At 42.6% G+C, this 22,617-nt stretch overlaps 1 protein-coding gene across 4 annotated transcripts in view; it reads left to right on the top strand.

Moving 5' to 3' along the window:
* TEC (tec protein tyrosine kinase) overlaps positions 1-22,617 on the top strand; it is a 127,917-nt gene that overhangs the window by 76,476 nt on the left and 28,824 nt on the right. For 3 of the 4 annotated variants that reach the window (XM_044293539.1, XM_044293385.1, XM_044293612.1), the window contains exons 3-9: positions 3,327-3,431; positions 7,653-7,734; positions 9,407-9,535; positions 13,178-13,212; positions 16,756-16,946; positions 19,364-19,429; positions 20,736-20,793. In XM_044293539.1, the coding sequence (XP_044149474.1) occupies positions 3,327-3,431; positions 7,653-7,734; positions 9,407-9,535; positions 13,178-13,212; positions 16,756-16,946; positions 19,364-19,429; positions 20,736-20,793 (666 nt within the window). The remainder of the gene's footprint in view (positions 1-3,326; positions 3,432-7,652; positions 7,735-9,406; positions 9,536-13,177; positions 13,213-16,755; positions 16,947-19,363; positions 19,430-20,735; positions 20,794-22,617) is intronic. The other variant, XM_044293457.1, reaches the window with a different exon arrangement.

Genomic DNA, 22,617 nt, shown 5'->3' with positions numbered 1-22,617 from the left:
AATCTAACAGGTGACAGCCGGGGACCACAAGGAGAAAACAGAAACGGTTTATTACTGCTTTTGCCTTCTCCTTACCTTAGCAGGGCTTCCTCTAATTGGACCTGGTGATCCCATGATTGCTGGGTGTTATTGAGCAGAGGTGCACCCTCTGTAGCTGGGGCTCCTTTAGATCAAACAAATAAAAACAGTACAAAGATCCCTTAGTCCCCCAGAGGTATTTTAATGACCTATTGGGGGACATATAATGTGGCAGAAATATATAAAAAATTAACTAAAGGGTGTATTAGACTGCCAGATTTTCTGCCCGATAGTCGCTAACAAGCGCTCCTATGAACGCTCGTTAGTGGTCATCTGACAGTGTAATACTGCCTTTAAATGCCTGATGAACGAGCATCAGTATGCTAAAAGATCTGGATTTGCTGGCGGCAGATCACTCTGTCTAATAGCGATCTGCTGCCAGCACACAGTTGTCCTACATGGGGATGAGCGATGGCATAGCGATCTCCCCTCCCATGTTGCGGAGGACATGGCTGCATATAATAGCAGCGGTGACCTCTGCTAGCTATCTGCCCATTGACAGGAAGGAACGCTAGTAGCATCGTGGCTTCTAATACACCCTTAAGTTGCAAAAAATAAATAAGAGGGAAAAAATGGCCGTGCCACCAAAAGCGCAGCTGTGGTCACCCCTTTCATGCCAAACTATGTTTCTATTATATATCTGATCAGCACAAAACAGAGAATATATTTTAATTTATTTTGATTCCAGTTTTTTAAAGAATAAAGAGCTACAGTTTGAAAAGTTTTTTTCTTTTATTTTGCACAGTTTTCCCCAAATAGAATAAATATCTAAAAAAACAAAAACAAAAAAAAAAGCATTAATAAAGAGCCCTATGTGCCATGTAAAAAATGTTGCAAAAATTATTTTGGTAGCCCAACAAATAAAGTTTGGACCATTAAACTTCATCAGTATAAGATTGGTGATGGTCTGACACCCTGCACCCCTAGCGATCAGCTGTTCCTTCCATTGTGTACTGGTTGTGTTGGCGTAAGTAAATGGGAGCTGAACTGCAATACGCCGGCACGGCTGCTACACAGAGAACGGAGCAGCTAATCCGTATAGGTGCCAAGTTTTGGACCCCCACCAATCTGATAATATTGACCTATCCGGAACTTCAAGCAGGTAGAATGCCCCATTTAGGTCTTTTCACACATAGTCATTAAAGCTCTTGCAAGCTCTTGAAACTGATGACTTATCCTCAATATAGGCTACTTTCACACTAGCGGCAGCTTTCTCCGGCAGGCTGTTCCGGCGGGTAAAAAGCCTGCCAGATCCGTGCTGCCACTAGTGCATGTGTGCCGCCGGAGGTCCGCTCCGGCCGCATTGACTATTATGGGGGCGGGCCAGAGTTCCGGCGGCAGCACGGCAAATATGTAGAGAGGTGGCCGGAATAAAACTACAACATGTCGTAGATTTATTCCTGCCGCCTCTTGGCATGTTTGCCGTGCTGCCGCCGGAACTCCAGCCTGCCCCCATTAGAGTCAATGGGGCCAGAGCAGACCTCCGGCGGCACGTGTGCACTAGCGAGCAGCACGGATCTGGCAGGCTTTTCACCTGCCGCAACAGCCTGCAGAGAAGGCTGCCGCTAGTGTGAAAGTAGCCATAGTTCATTAATATCCAATAGGTGACGGTCCAACACCGATCTGCTGTTCTCTTCAGTCTCCCTCTCTGGAACTAGCTTTTGAATGGGGCAGGGTCAGGGATGGGACTTTGGCTCCGACAAATTTACCACCTAGGCATGCACCTCGTTATAACTTAGATGGACCTTTGCCAGTCCTCGAGCCTTGTGTAAAAACTTCTCAAATCCCTGACTTAAGTAGTTCTTCATAAAGGAGTAGTTTGTCAGTAAATTTATTGGGGCAGATATCCTGCATAAATCACACTCCTGCGGCTCCTAAGTGGTGAGAAAGGTACTAAAATGCTGTGCCACAAAGTATTGTATCACAGGCATTTAAAAAAGACACAAAATGGGGTCTTGCAACTTTTTTTTTGCCAAAAACTGGAGTAGAGCGAATAGTAAATGACCCCCATAGTGCCTTCCCTGACTGTCCCTTTTCTCTACATGTATGATAGTCTACTACTAGCTGGGTTCACATCACCTCAAGCCCAGGTCCATTCAGTCTCCCCATATTTATCAGATCTTTCCCTGTGTGGTAAATTCAGCACTTCCTTTACTAAGGATGAACTCAGATGGCAGCTCCAATTTCTGTCCCCAGGACTCAGATTTGGCTGTCTGTGTGGCGTCATTGTTTTTTCTGGACAAATTGAATGAATGAATGCGCCTCTGATGTTAAATGGACAAGAATGGTGCCAAAAAGCTGAATTGTGCCTTGCACCATTTACTTTAAAGGGATTCTGTCCCCAGATTTGACATTAGCGGGAAAAAAATGAATAAAAGTGGAACCTTGTTGTTGGAGGTCTAAATTTACAGAAGGCAGGGCCAGCAATATCTTAGAGCAACACAAAATACTGGCCAGTATAGAATAAAATACTGCCGCTCCTGCTGCAGTATTCAACTGTATCACCATCCTGAGGCGATAGAGTTGAATTCAGGAGGGGACCTAGGGCTGTTGGCCAGATGCATGAGTACCTGATGCTCCTACATTAATTGAGGCTGAGGACATCAGATCATAATGTACCCGGCCGGCAGCCATAAGGAGGGCTCAGACGGCCCCCTGGTTATCAGACCACCGGGAAATTTCCCTGTAGGGTCTTTGGCCAGTCCGCCTATGGGCCTAAGGCCTAGTTCCGGCATGACTATTATGGTCCGTGTTTTGTCAGGAATGTAATTGTAGTATTTTGACATGATGGTATTAGAGTCCTTATTTTGTTCAGCAGTTTTGCATTACAGTCTTTAATTTCTTTTGGCACTTCAGTACTGAAGCTTTGGTTAAAGCTTTTTAGAGGAAATGCAGCTGGATGCTTAAAATTCATGCTTGCGGACTTTGCAGCCTTCATTAAAGGGGTTTTCCAGTACTTAGATGGACTGTCCTCGGAATAGGTAATCAACATTACATCAATGGAAGCCTGAAACAGCAGATCACTGGTGGTGCTGGGTGTCAGAATCTCACTAATCGGATATTGGGGACCTATCCTGAAGATACGTCATCATTATCGAAGTACTGGAATCCCCCTTTAAATAATCTTTGGCTAACGGAAACAATCAAATTTAGTTATGTTGCCCTACCACAGATAGAATAGTGCATTATCCTGCCTTGGCAAATGTGATCATTGACTCACTTTTACTTCTATTAATTTTTTTTTGCAGAAGAGGAACAAAAAAGGATCAGTTGACCTTACAAAAATAAAATGTGTAGAAGTTGTAAAGAGTGAAATAGACCAGGTTCCTTGCCAAAATAAATATGCATTTCAGGTATGTGTTCATTTATTTTCTGCCTGTTTGCCTTTTTCATCATTGTACCAAAGTACCCATTTTTGTTACATCTTGGAAATACATGATAATAATACATGCACACAAAGAGCAAGCGTGCTGTCAGCAGTTTTGCATGGTCAAACCTGCTGACAGACTCCTTTCAATAGGGTTTTTCTGGGACAATGTTTTACCTAATCTGCAGGATAACAAGGACACAACACAAAAGATAATAATAGTAAAAATAAAACTGGTTCCTTTACTGTACGAGTCTTACAGTGAATAAGGATTAGATAAAACAAGACACATAATTGACCATAAAGGCTTAACATAAATCTAATCCAACACTTCAGCTCGAGTGCTACCTACATCCAGAATGAATGTACATAGTAAATCAATTAAAACTAAATACATCACTGATTATGTAGTTTCAACATACAGGATCCAGGTTTCAAATTATCGGGAAATTCTGGGCAGTTCACACGTCCACTCCACAGATGAGGCTTCTAACGTGACTTCAGGAAATTCCTGCTCTTATACTTTAGTAAAGCTTCCACCCATAGAACTATTTACATGGGTCATGAAGTCAGTGTTGATGTGCTTAAAGAGGACCTTTCACCTGAAAATGCAAGTTAAACTAAAGATATACCCTTACTTGCCGGCCCCCGGTGGTGCTTATTCAGTTCTTCATTTTGCACTCAGTGCCCCCGTTTGTCCGCGGTGCCCCCCGCAATATTTCCCGCCTTCTGTGCTCATGAGCCATTCGGCTCAACTGGGCGGGCCTGCAAAAGTTCTCCCGGGTGTGTCATTCTTCTCCCTGGCACGGAGCTCATCCAATCAGCGCGCTCCGCTCTTAGCCAGGGAGAAGAAGCTCCAGTTCTCGCAAGATTCTCGAGAACTGGAGCGATTTCATCCATCCTGAGCCGGCGCCATCTTGGATTCCCACGGCGAGCATTGGAGCAGCATCGGAGGCGGCAGCTCAGGATGGATGAAATCGCTCCAGTTCTCGCGAATCTCGCGGGAAATGGGGCTTCTTCTCCCTGGCTAAGAGCGGAGCGCGCTCCGTGCCAGAAAGACACGCCCGGGAGAACTTTTGCAGGCCCACCCAGTTGAGCCGAATAGCTCATGAGCAAAGAAGGCGGGAAATATTGCGGGGGGCACCGCGGACAAACGAGGGCACTAAGTGCAAAATGAAGAACTGAATAAGCACCACCGGGGGCTGGCAAGTAAGGGTATTTGTTTAGTTTAACTTGCATTTTCAGGTGAAAGGTCCTCTTTAATATTTAAGTCTGTTAAGATCAGCTCTTCCATGACTACTGGCCAGATGACCTAAATGACCTGAGTTAACGTCTAAAATATTGACCAGATGAAATATCGTATCTGCCCGGAGGAACGTGCTGAATTACCAGATGGATATCACTTCTTAGGAATACATTCAGGATTATGTAAAACCAACATGGCACATAAGCAATAATTACATAAATTTACACTAGCATTATAGACTAGCGTCTTGATGACACCCAGCAGCCCCACGGATTAGCTGTTAGTGGCAGCAGCACTTACGTAAGTAAGCTGGAACACCATAGTTCTGTACACTGTGTATTGCATCTGATCTGCAGTACCCAAGAACGGCCACTACAGGGTGTATGGAGCTGTGGTGTTTCATCATTGTGTAAACTACTTTATTATAAAAAAAAAACAAAAAACTTTAATGCAAATTCTAAAATGTATCTTTCAACTTTCTCCTGAACCCAGTATATTAGAATAAGCACAAAATGAGTATTTTTTTTGTAAATGGATTCAAACAGCTTTTTAGTTCAATTTTTCAGCATGTTTGTATTTTTTGTGCCTTTTTTTTTGCACACGCGGTTTTTGGTGTGTTTTTTGCAATAAAATGCTAGCTCCAGATGTTAGCTTAAAGACTACGGGAATTATGAAATCAAGGACATACATTTTTCAATTTGGAGGTGTTTTTTTGTGTATGTGGAGTTTTTTTTTTAACACCGCATGTTGAAGCAATGGCATTTTTTCAAGTTTTTCCACAAAAACATACTAACAGTTTGCATCAGTTTTGTGTGCATTTTATTTTTTTTTTTAAACGGATCGATGTTTTTACCTGGAAACAAGGCATATGTAGCAAAAAAAGGTGCCATTTGTATTGTGTGACCTGTAATTGGTTGAACTTGTGGCCTTTTTTGGACAAGGGGTGTGTTTGTGGAAGGCTTTTTTAAACATATTTGTTAAATGGATGGAAAAAATTTACACCATTGTATGCCATCCGTTTAACAGATCCTTAAATTACTTTCATTTTATTTTTTGACAGATTGTTATGGATCAATTTTTTAGCTCGATGGGATAGCGCAGAGATCTGCCCATTCCCAACCAGTTAAAACTAAAATGGGCAGAGACATAAAATAGACAAAATGTATCTATTGAGTAAAAAATAGATATTTATGCAGACAGCCTATCTCACACCTTATATACCCACCAAGCCAGCTTATGACACGTAAGGGTACTTTCACACTAGCGTTTTTCTTTTCCGGCATAGAGTTCCGTCCTAGGGGCTCTATACCGGAAAAGAACTGATCAGTTTTATCCCCATGCATTCTGAATGGAGAGTAATCCGTTCAGGATGCATCAGGATGTCTTCCGTTCAGTCTTTTTGACTGATCAGGCAAAAGATAAAACCGCAGCATGCTACGGTTTTCTCTCTGGCGAAAAAAACTGAACACTTGCCTGAATGCATTTTTTCCCATAGGAATGTATAAGTGCCGGATCCGACATTCAAAATACCGGTGCGCAGACCGAAAAAAAATGTGAAAAAAAATCGAAACAAATCCGTTTGTCCATATGACAAACGGACAGACGGATCCGTTCTTGCAATGCGCATCTGTGAGACAGATCCAGATCTGTCTACAAATGCTGTCCGGTTGCATACATTTTGCCTGATCCGGCAGGCAGTTCCGGCGATGGAACTGCCTGCCGGATCACTCTGCCGCAAGTGTGAAAGTAGCCTAACTTCCCTTAAGAGCTACACAATGCCAGTGTCAAAAGTAGAAGTGGTCGTAATAATATGGCTTGACTGTATGTGTGTATGTATATATATATATATGTATATATATGTTGTAAAGTCTCCTTTTCCTCCTAAATTGAATGTATTATAAATCATATGTGCTTCTCTAGTGGTTCCTCAATGTATTGCAGTGCAAAATGTGAGCATAATTTAAATCTTTGGTACATAGGGACAGATTTATGAAAGAAAAACGGTCTTTCTTGCCAGCAGCAACCAATCACAGCATTTATTTTTCAAGAGTACTTTAAGAAATGAAAGATGGACTGTAAAGGCGACAAAGACAGTCTTTAGTTGGAACAATTGCAGAAATCTCCCCCATTGTCTTTTTTGGAAGGGCCATTAAGGTTCCACATGGGGAGCTATAAAAGGTATTGCTCCTTTCACACAGGCCAATAGAACGGGAAGTGATCAAGAATGAGAGAGTTCATTTTCGATCCCTGCCCCCTAATTTGTTATATTTAAAGGAAACCTGTCACCAGGATTTTGTGTATAGAGCTGAGGACATGGGCTGCTAGATGGCCACTAGCACATCCGCAATACCCAGTCCCCATAGCTCTGTGTGCTTTTATTGTGTAAAAAATAAAATGATACATATGCAAATTAACCTGAGACGAGTCACGTACAGGACTCATCTAAGGTCCTCAGCTGTATACACAAAATCCCGGTGACGGGTTCCCTTTAAATGCAGCAATCGGGGAATGAATGATTGTTACTGTTATTGTTCATCCCCATACCGTTCCATCGTTTGTCGGCAGCACATACGTGTTTCCACTGGACGATATGCTGCAAACAAACAAGGATTCTGGGTAACGCACAAATGTTTGCTTATTTGTCAGATGATTGGCAACATCTTTACACTGCGCTGTTATTGGGGATGAGCGTTCATAGGGACATTCATTTACAGTAATTGCCCCAATCCTCGTCCTATTTAAGGCCGGACCTGACTATCGGCATGGATTTTTGGACCTTTTAAAATAAAAAAGTAGTGTTCAAGGGTGGACATTTTCTTTAAATGTTTTCATTATTACATTGCACTCGTCTTCTCTGCTTTACTAGTTTAATCTTGAATTGTGGCCACTGCTGGCTTCCTGTTGTGAGTCCTGAGTGTTGGTGTTTGGTCTCCATCATCACATTTCCTCCTCATTTTGCAGGTTGTTTATGATACCAACACTTTGTATATCTTTGCACCTACTGCGCACATCCGGTCTCAATGGGTAAAGAGCCTGAAGAAAGGTAAACTTTTCAGTATTCTCTTTATTGGTGGCCGTTTTCTTAGAATATAGCTTGCATATTTCATTTACTTTCAGTGCAAGGATTGTTCGTTGTATTAAGGTAGACACATGGACTCGCATTAAAAAAGCAGTCTGTGCCAGGCAAAGGTAAAATGTTGCATGACAACAAACAACATTTTAGCTGTAAAATATGCGACATTTCTCCTTGCTCGTCGAATTTGGCAAGTGTCAAGAAAATTGTTTGTGGTCTCCAAAGAAGATGTAGTTTACGGCAGAGCAATAGAAAGAAATGGTGCAAATTTACGCTTGCTGATAGGAGACGAAGGGCATCTGTCAGCAGATTTGTACCTATGACACTGGCTGACCTGTCACATGTGGGCTTGGCAGCTGAAGGCATCTGTGTTGGTCCCATGTTCATATGTGCCCGCATTGCTGAGAAAAATGAGGTTTTACCATATACAAATGAGCTTCTAGGAAAAACAGGGGCGTTCAGGGGAAGACTGGGAACTTAACGTGGCCCTATGTTGTAGAAAAGTCCAAAATGACAGAAGATGGGGCAACAGAAGTAGGCAGGGCCTGCAATACCATAGTGCAGCAAAAATACCAACCCAGCAGAACCAAATATCACAGTGCAGCATAAAATACTGCCGCCCTCTCCACAATATTCAACTGTATCGCTGTCCTGAGGACGGTGATACCGTTGATTTCAGGAGGGCACCTCCGGTCATTGTTTGGGTGCAGAAGTGTCCGATTCTCCTACATTAGCTAATGCTGAGAGCATCAGATCATTATGTACCTGGCCAGTGGCCGTGAGGAGGGCTTTGGTGGCCCCCCTGGGCATCGGCCCACCAGGAAACTTTCCTGTAGGGTCTATGGCCAGTCTGGCCCTGAGCGCGTTGCCATTATACCTAGAGGCTCAGCTCACTCTACAAAGGTCAGGTGTGATGACTTATTCACGTCTTGAATCTGTCAATTAAAGTGCAGGGGGTGCGGCAGGAACAGAGAGAGCAGAGCCTCTAGGTGTAATGGTAACGCCCCTGTTACTCCTAGAAGCTCATTTGCATATGTTAAAACTATATTTTGTCTCAGCAATGCGGGCACATATGAACATGGGACCAACACAGATGTCTTCAGCTGCCAAGTGCACATGTACTTTAATACCTCACTACCTGACATGTAAAAAGGTGTCCAAATTTATTAAGAGGCCCGTACCATTTATCACATTCAATACAACTATGGCCCATTGTGTATAGCAGACAGATGCATATGCTGATTCTGCTGTTAGGCTACATGCACACAAACATAGGTGGTTAGTGGTCAGCAAATTGCGGGTCCGCAAGAAAAAAAACAGAACAGACACGGAAACAACGTTCGTGTGCATGTAGCCTTAGTCTAATAACCAGTTCAAGAAAATAAATCCAAAAAGCCCATTATATTTCTAGCATTAGGCCGCCCATACATATCGCTAGTTGCCACGGTTTTCGGATGCTGTTTTAGACCATGGCATTGAAACTGTGGCCATGTGGTACTCTACCGCTATGTGTTTGGGCAGTGCAAAAAGTCTAGTGTAAAAGTCTAAAATATTTTAAATTCAGAAACTGATTAGGTGATTATTGTCACTTTAGACCTTTGGTACCAGTCCAGTAACAATATCTGTCTTGGTTCCTTTGCAGTAATAAAGTATAACAAACATACAGTGTCCAAGTACCATCCTCAGTTTTGGGCAGATGGTGTATATCTGTGCTGCAGGCAAACAGAAAAATTGGCTCTGGGATGTGAAGAATATAATCTTTTTGATGATTGTAAGTAGATAAAAATATTCCCTTATTTTCCTACATTTTGTTTATAAAGGTTCTCATTTATCCAGGTCATGGTATATCATTAGTAGTAAGTCTGAGCAACTGGGCCGGTTGTATTTCTTTTCCTTTTGACTTACTACTGCTGATATTTCTTACGTTACACTGCTCTGCTCTAGTTTTGGAGACAGCTACAATGATCTTGCACCTAAAAGTAAATTACTCAACAAAATTCCTGTGCTCCAGCGCGTTCCCTGTGAGTAAAAGCATCACAGTGGACCGACTCAACAGCCAGGTGTGGTATTGGTACTTATAAACCAGCAGGTTATTAGTCGCAGAAAAATACAATCTGCCTTAGGGCTCATTCACACGACCGTTGGTGTCCCGTTGCCATATTGTGGACCACATTCGCGGATCCGCAATACATGGGCACCGTTCCGTTGTCATTCCGCATCACGGATCCATTTCAATGGGTCCGCAAATCCGGAGATACGGAACACTACGGAGTGCTTTCTGGGATTCTGTTCCGTGCCTCCACACCGCAAAAAGATAGAACATACTCTATCTTTTTGCAAAACTGAGGGATCGCAATTTGCGGTTCACAGCACGGAACACCAACGGTCGTGTAAACGAGCCCTTAGAGATGAAAAGCTTATACTTGTGTGTCCCAATACAACATGTCCAGAAAAAAAAAACTACAGTGAGTGCTGAATTTGCAATGCACCGATGTATATGCACTGCCATAAGGAGAGCAAAATAACTAGTTTGGATCATGCTCTTATTTTTGTTTTATTAGAATTGTCAAACAATTGAGTGTTCACATCTCAGTTTCATTTTCCGTTCTTCTGATCTCTCAGAATCAGTAAGGCCTTGTTCACACTTCAGTTATTTCCATCAGTTATTGTGAGCCAAATGCAGTTGTGAAGTCTATACAGAGATCGGGTGTAGTGGAAAGATCTGCACATCTGGTTTTGACTCGCATCTCTCTCATTTGTCCATCCAGTTCGGCCTGTTATCCTGCAAGTTGATCCAGAGGAAGGCAAGAAAAAAACCCTGTGAGGTAGAAGCCAATTTTCCCCACTTTAAGGGAATAAAAAATTCCTCCCCGACTCCAATCAGGCAATCGGAATAACCCCCTGGATCAACGACCCCTCTCTAGTAGCTATATCCTGTAATATTACACTCCAGAAATACATCCAGGCCCCTCTTGAATTCCTTTATTGTACTCACCGTCACCACCTCCTCAGGCAGAGAGTTCCATAGTCTCACTGCTCTTACCGTAAAGAATCCTCTTCTATGTTTGTGTACAAACCTTCTTTCCTCCAGACGCAGAGGATGTCCCCTCGTCACAGTCACAGTCCTGGGGATAAATAGATCATGGGATAGATCTCTGTACTGATCCCTGATATATTTATACATAGTAATCAGATCGCCTCTCGATCTTTTTTCTAAAGTGAATAACCCTAATTTTAATGATCTTTCAGGGTACTGTAGTCCATCCATTGATGGAAATAACTGACCAAATAACTGAAGTGTGAACTCACCCTTATGCACATTTGGCATCCATTTGAGCCATTTCCATCTGATACTGCATGCAGGACATTTTTTCCGTCTAGAAAAACAGATCTGTCTCAAACAGATGCCAAATGTTTGGTTTTTTACAGGATTCTATTTTTTTTCTGTTTTCTGACTGATCAGAAGAACCGAAAATGAAACGGTGATGTGAACTCTCCCTTATACTTTTGATAGTAATGGATTTCACGAGAAATACAGCCTCTGAAATCCAGGCTATTGTTTATTTTTTTAGTGCATCTTTCAATTTTGCACATGTGGTTTAATTGCAAAGATGCACAAAACACACTCCAAAAAGCATATTTGTTTTATGCCCTCCAGTTGACTAATGGGAAAAACACAGTGTTAGGCCTCATGCACACGACCGTTCCGTTTTTGTGGTCCTCAAATCCGCAAAAAACGGAAGCCGTCTGTGTGCCTTCCGCAATTTGCAGAACAGGCGGCCCATTGTAGAAATGCCTATTCTTGTCCTCAAAACGGACAAGAATAAGGCATGTTATTTTTATTTTTTTTGCGGGGCCACGGAACGGAGCAACTGATGCGGACAGCACACAGAGTGCTGTCCGCATCTTTTGCGGCCTCATTGAAGTGAATGGGTCCGCACCCAAGCTGCATTTGCGGCTCGGAAGCGGAACACAACAACGGCCGTGTGCATGAGGCCTTACTGCCATGATGACATGCCTCTTCTCAAGCTGTTTTTTAAAAACAGTGGTGTAAAATATGTGCTGTATCAACAATACATATTTCCCAATCAGAGGAATAGAAAGCTGTTTTCGTCCATATTTGCATATTTGAGATGTAATGTGGGCTTTTTACACACAGAAATTTGTTTCATATTTAATAATTTGAACACAATCATGTGACACCTAGGGCTCATCAGTAAATACTGTATATGCATTTAATATTCTCTCTGTATGAAAAAAACCCTAAGTACTCTGCATCCAAAACTGTAATATCTTTATTCACAAAATACCCCAAATCACACAAACACCTGAGGAAGCCATTGTTGTCGCTTCTACTTCCCCATTTTGTCTGTGATCAGCCATAACTACCTAAGGGTTTAGCATTTAGCACTATTGAATGTGGACCAAAGCATTGGGGCCTTTTGTTTCTGTCCTTACTGGGCCTGGCAGTAATGAGAAGAGGGCCGTATCAGGAGAGTCCATCATCAAAGATAAAATTAGCCTGGCCAGCAGCTCCCTCTTCTGATCCTCCTGTACACATGCATACTTGGCTTGGCTCTGCTGAGCATGCATATGTAGTGAATGGGGAGAGGGAAGAAAGACACTGACAGACTCTTCTGGCAGTGGCTTTTTTCACTGCTAACTCAAGGACTGGGCAATAAAATCCACATGTCTGCTCATCATCTCCCTGACATCAGCCATCAGGGGAGAGTCAGGAGGCCACCATACACATTAGATGGTCTGCTAAACCAGCCAAAATCAGCATGTCCGGCTGATACAATGACCAGCTTGGGTTGAAAGGCCATATGCTGCCATTGTCCCTGTTTATACAACCTAAACCCAACTTAAGGCCCTTTTCACACTTTCAGTGTTTGCTCATTTTCCATCAGTGATTGTGAACCAAAACCAAGTATAGGTGAAATACAAAGAATCTCTCCCTTATACCTTATCTCTGGGTAGCCTCCACGCCTGGTTTTGGCTCACAATCACTGATGAAAATCACTGACCAAACGCTGAAGTGTCAGTGTAAGAGGCCTTTCTGTAGGCCCAGTTGACACAGTCAGTGTTTGATCAGTGATCCCAAAACCAGGAATGGAGCCTGTACAGAGATAAGGAATGTATAATGGAAAGATTTGCACCTGTTCTGTGTTTTTGATATGCACTTGGTTTTGGTTCAAAATAACTGATGCAAATCAGTGACCAAAACACCGACTGTGTGAATTAGGTCTTAGAGAAGTTGCTTTGAAAGCATTGTTAACTATACACAAAGGGGGAACACTTATTATAACTGGTGTAAAGGAAAAAACTTTTTTTTTTAAAGACAGCTTCATAAATGTTCCCCATAGTGTCACGGACCTGTAATAATGACACCTGTTTTTTTCCCTTTATCTAGTCCCAAGGAAGCCTCCACCTCCTACACCAGATGAGGTAAGAGAAGCTGCAGAATCATCAGCATTTAGGTTGTCCACTCGCACACTTATTAATAAATGCAGCGCCTCTTGGGCTGTCCTAAAGACAGAAAGTGAAATCTACTCCTGCTATGAGCAGACATAGATTAGTGCCATACTTCGTGCTACATTCTGTCTCTATTAGTAATACATCTGTGTGATCCTGCCCTTACCCCTCCCAGTTAACCCTCCAGCGATGATCCACTACAGACGCAACAGTGAACCAGGAGGTAGAGAACGGCAGTGGACCAGGGTGCGTTGGAATGGGAGTGGGGGACCCATGAGGGTGTGTCTTTTTTAATTTGGGATGGAAACCCCCTTTTAACCACTTGCCGCACACGTAACGCCAATAGGCATCTGGGCGGCGGCAGTCTCAGGCTCAGTGAACGCCTATTGGCATCATCTCGTGAGAAGTTAAACAGTCTGCCAGCACTGATCATTCGCTGGCAGGCTGTAGATGCGATTTTTTTTTTTTTACATCAGAAAGGTATATTAGACGCTGTTTTGTTAACAGCATCTAATATACCTGCTACCTGGTCCTCTGGTGGTCCCTTTTGCTTGGATCGACCACCAGAGGACACAGGTAGCTGTGTAAGTAGCACCAATCACCACACTACACTACACCCCCCCCCCCCTGTCACTTATTAACCCCTGATCACCCCATATAGACTCCCTGATCACCCCCCTGTCATTGATTACCCCCCTGTAAGGCTCCATTCAGATGTCCGTATGTGTTTTACGGATCCGCAAAACACGCACACTGGCAATGTGCTTTCCGCATTTTGCGGATCCGCACATTGCCAGAACTATATAGAAAATGCCATTTCTTGTCCGCAGTTGCGGACAAGAATAGGACATGTTCTATATTTTTGCGGAACGTAAGTGTGGACCCGGAAGTGCAGATCCGCAATTCCGGATCTGAGCGGGACAAAGTCTTTTCCCATAGAAATGAATGGGTCCGCAATTCCGTTCCGCAAAATGCGGAACAGAATTGCGGACGTGTGAATTGGGCCTAAGGGTCCCTTATCACCGCCAGTTAGTTAGCTACTTGTTAGGTAGTTAGCGCCCAGCCCACTGCACCGCAGTCACTGATTAGTCGCTGATTAGCGTCATCGCTGTCGCTAATCAGCACTAGTACTATATAGTATCTGTAAGTGATGAAGACTGATCGCAATCAGATCTATATCAGTACATTAGGGTCACCTTAGGCTCTACAAAAAACGCAGTGTTCGCCCGATCAGGCCTGATCTTGTGCGCACACTTGTGTTCAGTCCGCCCCACCGCAGTGACAGAATTTTTTTTCGCTGCGGCGCTATAAAGATCACTTTTGAGGGGCATGGCGAGTTCATAGAAGATTTTTTATTTATTTTTTTGGCACAAGTTAGCGGAAAATGATATTTATTTTTTATTTTTTTCTTACAAAGTCTCATATTCCACTAACTTATGACAAAAAATAAAATCTTACATGAACTCACCATCCCCCTTACAGAATCCAAATGCGTAAAAATGCCCTGTGAAATCCTAAGGCTGGTTGCAGCCTAGGTGCGCAAAGGGGTCCAAATTCCAATGAGTACCTTTTAGGATTTCACAGGGCATTTTTAGACATTTGGATTCCAGACTTCTTCTCACACTTTAGAGTCCCTAAAATGTCAGGGCAGTATAAATACCCCACAAGTGACCCCATTTTGGAAAGAAACACCCCAAGGTATTCCGTGAGGGGTATGGTGAGTTCATGTAAGATTTAAATTTTTTGTCACAAGTTAGTGGAATATGAGACTTTGTAAGAAAAAAAAATTATATAATTTTCCGCTAACTTGTGCCAAAAAAGTTAGCGGAAATTGATATATTTTTTTTTCCTTACAAAGTCTCATATTCCACTAACTTGTGACAAAAAATAAAATCTTCTATGAACTCGCCATGCCCCTCACGGAATACCTTGGGGTGTCTTCTTTCCAAAATGGGGTCACTTGTGGGGTATTTATACTGCCCTGGCATTTTAGGGGCCCTAAAGCGTGAGAAGTAGTTTGGAATCCAAATGCGTAAAAATGCCCTGTGAAATCCTAAAAGTACTCATTGGAATTTGGGCCCCTTTGTGCACCTAGGCTTCAAAAAAGTGTCACACATGTGGTATCGCCGTACTCAGGAGAAGTAGGACAATGTGTTTTGGGGTGTATTTTTACATATACCCATACTGTGTGTGAGAAATGTCTCTGTAAATGACAACCTTTTACATTTTTTTTATACAAAGTTGTCAATTTACAGAGATATTTCTCTCACCCAGCATGGGTATATGTAAAAATACACCCCAAAACACATTGCCCTACTTCTTCTGAGTACAGCGATACCACATGTGACACTTTTTTTCAGCCTAGGTGTGTAAAGGGGCCGAAAGTCCAACAAGTACCTTTAGGCTTTACAGGGTTGCTCACAATTTAGCCCCGCCCAAAATTCCAGAACAGTAAACACCCCACAAACGACCCCATTTCGGAAAGTAAACACCCCAAGGTATTCACTGAGGGGCATAGTGAGTCCGTGGGAGATTTTTACTTTTTTTTTGCCAGAAGTTAGCAGGAATGGAAACTTTATTATTTATTTTTTTCCCTCAGAAAGTGTCATTTTGCGCTAACTTGTGAAAAATAATTAAATCATACATGAACTCCCCATGCCCCACCGCGAATACTTTGGGGTGTCTTTTTTCTAAAATTGGGTTATTTGGGGGGTATTTATACTATCCTGGCATTCTAGCACCTCATGAAACATGACAGGTGCTCAGAAAGTCAGAGCTGCTTCAAAATGCGGAAATTCACATTTTTGTACCATAGTTTGTAAACACTATAACTTTTGTGCAAACCAATAAATATACACTTATTGGATTTTTTTTTTATCAAAGACATGTAGCATAATAAATTCTGACACAAACTTGTATAGAAATGTAATTATATTTGAACAATTTTACCAGAAAAAATTAAAAATACACTTTAAAAAAAAATATTGCGGTCTATTTTGATTAATATCAGAAAAACAAAAACTCTCAGCAGCAATCAAATACCACCAAAAGAAAGCTGTATTTGTGAGAAGAAAAGGAGGTAAAATTGGGTGCCAAGTTGCATGACCGAGCAATAAACCATTAAAGTTGTCGATTTGTAAAAAAGGGAACCCTGCCGATCAGCTGTTTGAAGAGATCACTGTACTCACCGTAGCCCCAGTGAGTGCTGCAGCCTCGTCACAGCACACCAAGCACAGCGCCATATATTGTATAGTGGCTGTGCTTGGTAATGCAGCTCAGCCCTAATCACTTGAATGGGACTGAGCTGCGCCTAGGACACATGCTTGATGTATGGTGACGTCACTGACCTAGAAAGAGGCCTAAATGCTCACGAAGCACCAGGGCCTCTTCGAAAAGCTTATTAGTGAGGGTACCGGGTGTCGGATCCCTGCCGATCTGATATTGATAACCTATCCTGAGGATAGGCCATCAGTATCAAATTCACTGATAACTTCTTTAATGTCTTGTCTTTTCCAGCTAGGTCCTCCACTCCCAATGATTCCAGAAGAGGATCTAGTGAGCAGTTATGAAAACACAGAGGAAATAGTGATAGCTCTATTTGATTTCCATCCAATGGAGCCACATGACCTTCAGTTGGTTGCAATGGAAGAGTATGTGGTTTTGGAAAAGAAGGATGAGCACTGGTGGAAAGCAAAAAATAAGCATGGGTAAGGAAATTTGCCATGTATCTGATGTCACCATCCCGGGTTTACACAGTGCTGTACTGGCACAGTAACAGCCAAACCAGAAATGTGTTGTGTCAACCTAGCTGTCTTATCTAGTGAGAATCTGAATAGCTAAGCATCATATAGTGAAAAAACAGTGATGTGTGAAGATTTAAAGAGGTTTTCAAGGTTTTAAGTATTGATGACCTACTCCTCGGTGGACCCCCACCCATCAGCAGAACTGACATAGAGAACGGAGCAGGAAGGTTTCATCTAGTGGTCATGCCGGGTTACTGCAGCTCCGTACCCAATCACAGCAGCAACCAGGCAACTGCTGCAACCAACTGATTGCTGGGAGTGTCTGATGTCAGACCCACACTGATCGGATATCCTAATGATAAGTCATCGATATCTAAAACCTGGAAAACCTCTTTAATTGTTTGTACAATCTAGCTGCTGAAAAGCTGCAGTCATTGAACGCTGTGTATTGCAGACTGGGCGTAATAAAGCAGTAGGAGGACTGTGTGGTAGTTGAAGCTACTAAAATTATTACTTTAAAGAGGATCTTTAACTCTCCTGACACATCTGTTTTACTAAAGAATTGTGTTCACAATAATATAACATAGCACCCTACATGTAATTCCTTCTAGAAATCTACGAATACATTGACAAATGGGTTTTACCAGTTGTCCAGTCAGTGCTTACATTATCTGTTTAGGGACGTAGCCCTAACTGGTAACACCCAGTTGTCAATTTATTTGTATTGTATTGAATTGTTATTTTTTGGGGACTGCAAGTATTTAGTAAAAGGTACATGGCAGGAGAGGTCATTGCCAGTGACAGCTTTACCATTATGAGATGCTTTGAAAAGGATAAAGAAGTTATGTAACCTTTTCCCCTTGAAAAAGTTTATTCTGCACTTTACAGAGAAATTTGTGATGATCTATTCAACAAAAATGTGCAAATTCTGCCTTATTTATTTGATGTGCTTAAGTGCCTTTAATTTGTAATGTTCTTGTGTGGTCAAGCCTGGAACAGAATAGAGCAAGTGGGTCAAGCAACTAGGGTGGCTGCAGACAAAAACCCTTAGGCCATCTGCACACATTGCGGAATACATGCAGCAAATTTCCACACCTAAGGAAAAAGTAAAAGTATACATAAAGATTTGTCTGATCTCATACACTTTCCTGGTACTGTATTACGCAATGTTTTTTCTGCATGAAATACACACAAAAAAAACGGTACCTGCATACGAGTGCGAGTGAATGCACATAAGATCTAGATTTATGCCTGTTTCTGCACCGTATCTGCACCAAAGTCCGCAACTTTCGGTGTGGATTTAATACAGTTTTTGGTGGGGATTTGATGCAGTTTTGCCGCAGATCTCATCCTTCATTGGAAATAGGTGAAAACCTCAGCTAAAACCGCAAACATAATTGACATGCTGTGGATTTGGCAGTAATGTCATACACTTTGCTGGTACTGTAATATGCTGAGGTTTTTCTGCACGAGAATCGGCAAGTTGTGCAGGTGGCCTTAGGGTGCCCTGACACATTGCACAATTTTCCGCTACAAAATCCCCAACATAAAGACATTTCCTACGTTAGCCTGTGGGGATGAAACGTATCAATACCTGCATTCTGTTCCACTGTGGAGTATTAATTTATAATGTTTTATTGCTCATTTTCATTTCAAAGGCGATCAGTCCGTACAGAAATCTGCAACATTACTCACAAGTAAATACCCATCCTATTCTGTTGAAGGAAAATCCACAATAAAATCTGCAGTATAATCTGCAACAAAAACCACCACTTTGTGAAATCTGCACTTGCGGATTTTGTTACAAAAAATTCCATAACGTGTGAGGGCACCCTTAAAATGCATGCGAGTTTGCAAGTTTTTCTCCCCATAGAAGTCAGTGTAAAATCTGTCTGCTGTAGGTGCCATTTTCATTGACTTCTATACATTGCGATAGTTCTCTGACAGTGTTACATTGTGCAGAAGTAACATCTGAATTTTCTCCGCACGTGCTTTTGGTTGCACATACTCTCTGAAGTCTTATGGTCACATCATTCATAGTCCTGGTGTCTACAATCACAGCTACTGTATGTGTTTATTTGAATATAGGTAACCAGTGTCTCACTTCCCCATTGTCACGTTATATGTGACCATCTGTCCTTGGCATGCTTCATTCATATAAAAAAATGTAAAATGTACCCTTCCGCAGCAGTTTTATTTACAGTAATACAAAAGTGATAGATTTTATTTGTGAAATTTATTACACCGCACAAACCACAGTTGTTGAATATGACTGATCAGCACATTACTTTTCCCCGTTCTTTCAACGGCTGGAAATTATGCAAATGGTGACTACGTAGAACATTTCTTCCCGTAACAATTTTTTTTCTCTGCTGATTTAGACATGAAGGTTATATCCCTAGAAACTATGTGACCGAAAAGAAAGAAGATAACTTAGACCAGTATCTGTAAGTACTGTTTGGAGAGACATGCCTGATTGTCTCATCTCTAGGATATGCCTCTAATGTCAGATTGGGACGGGTACCACCTAACACCAGAACATAACCCCCACAGTGAGCAGAGAGCATCCGTGTATGCGCTGCGTGCACTTCCATTATTTGTACGAGAGTTCAGTAAACAACCAAGCAAGTGCGCTTAGCTTTTTTTGGCGAGTCCCATAGAAGTAACTGGAAAGTGCACAGCGCAAGAGCGGCCACTGCTTCGTTCATTTCTATGGAGTTGCTGGAGATAGCCAAGCTATTTTTGGCAGTCCCATAGAAATGAATGGAGGGCGGTTGCACATGCGCGGCTGCTCTCCGCTCACTTCAGGGGTCCCATTCTGGACATAAGTGCGGGTCCCAGAGGTGGTACCCACACCTATCTGACATTGGTGGCATATGCTAGTGATATGCCACCAACATCTCAGATGAGATAACCCCTTTAGGCTGCCCATACACATTAGATCTGTCTACCATGTAATGTGAATGGGAGCCTCCCGAGCGATCAGCGGATCTTGGGGAAGAGATTGGTGAAACAGGTTGGATTTCGACATGCCTGATCCCATTAGTTCTCATGTGTATGGGCAGCTTTACTGTATTGATCAATGAATGAGTTTTATGAAAGTGGCTAAGCCTATATCTCATTAAAGGGATTGTCCAGGATTTTAGTTGGCGATGGAGTGGCCTTGGTATAAAGAGAAAACAATTTTGTAATAGCTTTTTATTCCATTTTTTACGCTTTTATCCTCACAGCCCCCTATCCTGGCTTGCCCCTGGAGAATATGTAATAGCAATAGATCCGGTGTTGTAGAGTGCAGTTCGTGGCTCAGCTGTGCATGGGACGAGCCACTGATTGCACCCTGCTGGGAAACGGGCCATATGTCGCTGTTCACCCCTTGAAAAATCGTTGTAGCCGGATGACCAAGTAGCGGGATCTCTTTGCGGCATCTTTGGGAGTCAGTTACTGCACAAGCAATTAATACTTTGGAGATCGAGCACGCATGTTGAGAAGCGCAGGAAGAAATCCATGTACATGTCAAGCCAGTGTGGTATATAGATTTTACATGGAGGCAGTCAGCAGAGGACTTACTCGGAGAATGCTACTTGGAATGGGGGAGGGGGATACGGAATAAAAAATAAAGTATGTACTAATGCCAGAAATTTTAAATGATCTATATTAGGGAGTAATGAGTTCAGTTGTTAAAAAAAAAGTTAAAATGCTTATATATGCAGTAAAGTGTCATCAGGGATGACTGATACAGTATTGTATCTTCAGCAGATGGTACAGCAAAAGCATTAACAGAGGTAAAGCAGAGCAGCTTCTCAGAATGGAGGTAAGTGTGAATAATCCTATTACTAAGATTCATCCCACTGTTCCAGGCTGAACCCATAAGGAAATATTATCCTTAGGCTACTGTCACACTGGCGTTTTGACTTTCCGTTTTTGAGATCCGTTCAGGGCTCTCACAAGCGGTCCAAAACGGATCTTTTTTGCCTTAATGCATTCTGAATGGATAAGGATCCGCTCAGAATGCATCAGTTTGCCTCCGATCAGTCTCCGTTCCGCTCTGGAGGCGGACACCAAAACACTGCCTGCAGCATTTTGGTGTCTGTCTGACCAAACTGAGCCAAACGGATCCATCCTGGCACACAATGTAAGTCAATGGGGACGTTTTCTCTGGCACAATAGAAAACGGATCCGTCCCCCATTGACTTTCAATGGTGTTCAAGATCCGTCTGACTGCAGAAGACATAATACAACCGGATCCGTTCATGACGGATGCATGGGGTTGTATTATTGTAACGGAAGCTTTTTTGCTGATCCATGACGGATGTGCAAAAAACTTTAGTGTGAAAGTAGCCTTATAAAAATTTAAAATCTGTATCTATTGTTATGAAAAAATTAAAGAAGTGTTGCAAAAATCAAATAGGGACTGCTACCCAGTCCTTAGCAGGGAAGATGTGCTGTGGCTGCACATGAGGGTTGTAGCCATTTAACGGCCTTAGCTGTCATATGCCATTTCTACTCTCTTGATGATGAGCTTGTAGTTATTCATAGCAGCCAATCTGAGCACATTAGCTTTAGTGTAAAGCATGGGGGGGGGGGGGGGAGTGCCAAAGCAGCCGCCTGAGCCACTAATGAGACAAGTGCTGTGTTTCCTTCTTCTCAAAATTTTACTACTAATTCTGTAAATTAGCTGAAAAGTCAGTTTAGTCAATAATGCCACTATAGTGCCCTCAGTAATAATAATACCTTCTATGGTGCCACCAGCAATTATAATGCCCCTTATTGTGTCTCCAGTAATATTGATGCCCCCCACAGTTCCCCAAGTAGTAATAATACCTTCTATGGTGCCACCAGCAATAATAATGCCCCCATATTGTGCCTCCAGTAATAATAGTGTCCCCACACTATACTCTGTAATGTCCACGAAGGCCTCGAATTGTGCCACCAGTAATGTCTCCCACACTGACTTCAGTAATATCCCTACAGTGCCCCTAGTAGTGCCCCCTTGACTGCCCATAGCATTGCCCCCCAGAATTTCCCTAGCGGTGTCCCCCACACTCCCCCAGCAATGCCTTCCACAGCATCCGGCGTATTCCCCCTCACTGCCTTCAGTAATGTCCCCAATAGTCAAGTGGCCAGGAAAAAAAAACAGATACTCATCTGACTCCGTTGCCCGCCGCTGTCTGCAATACAGGCTCAAGCTCACTTCTGGTCTACTGCCCGAGACGCCTGTATCCTGGTGGAGGCAATCGGACGCACTTCAGGTGGTTGCTGCAACGCCATTGCGTGATGACGTCACTGCCTGCACTTATTTACTGCCTCATAGTCCGCAAGCTACTAGGCCTGTGGCCCGTTGGCCTATGAGGTTGAATGGCAGCGGCAGAGAACCATCCATCGTCATCCTGAAGAGTGACTATTGGACAAGAATTTACTGACTGCCAACTCCTTTCCAAATGATATCAGTGATCAGCTAAAACAATCATTTGTTGTATTTTACCCGATAAAATGGTAGTTTTGGTTGACACCATCCATTTTGATTAAGTTTAGATTACATTGTACAGCCACCTACTGTACAATATCATTGTCTTGTCCTTTTTGGATTTTCCTCTAAACCAGGACCTGGACAGGGGTTGTGTGATTTATTTATTGT

This window comes from Bufo gargarizans, chromosome 1, assembly GCF_014858855.1.
Source record: "Bufo gargarizans isolate SCDJY-AF-19 chromosome 1, ASM1485885v1, whole genome shotgun sequence".
NCBI classification, from domain to species: Eukaryota; Metazoa; Chordata; class Amphibia; order Anura; family Bufonidae; genus Bufo; species Bufo gargarizans.
Note: the sequence above shows the minus strand (reverse complement) of the source record. Positions and strands in the feature narration are given on the sequence as shown.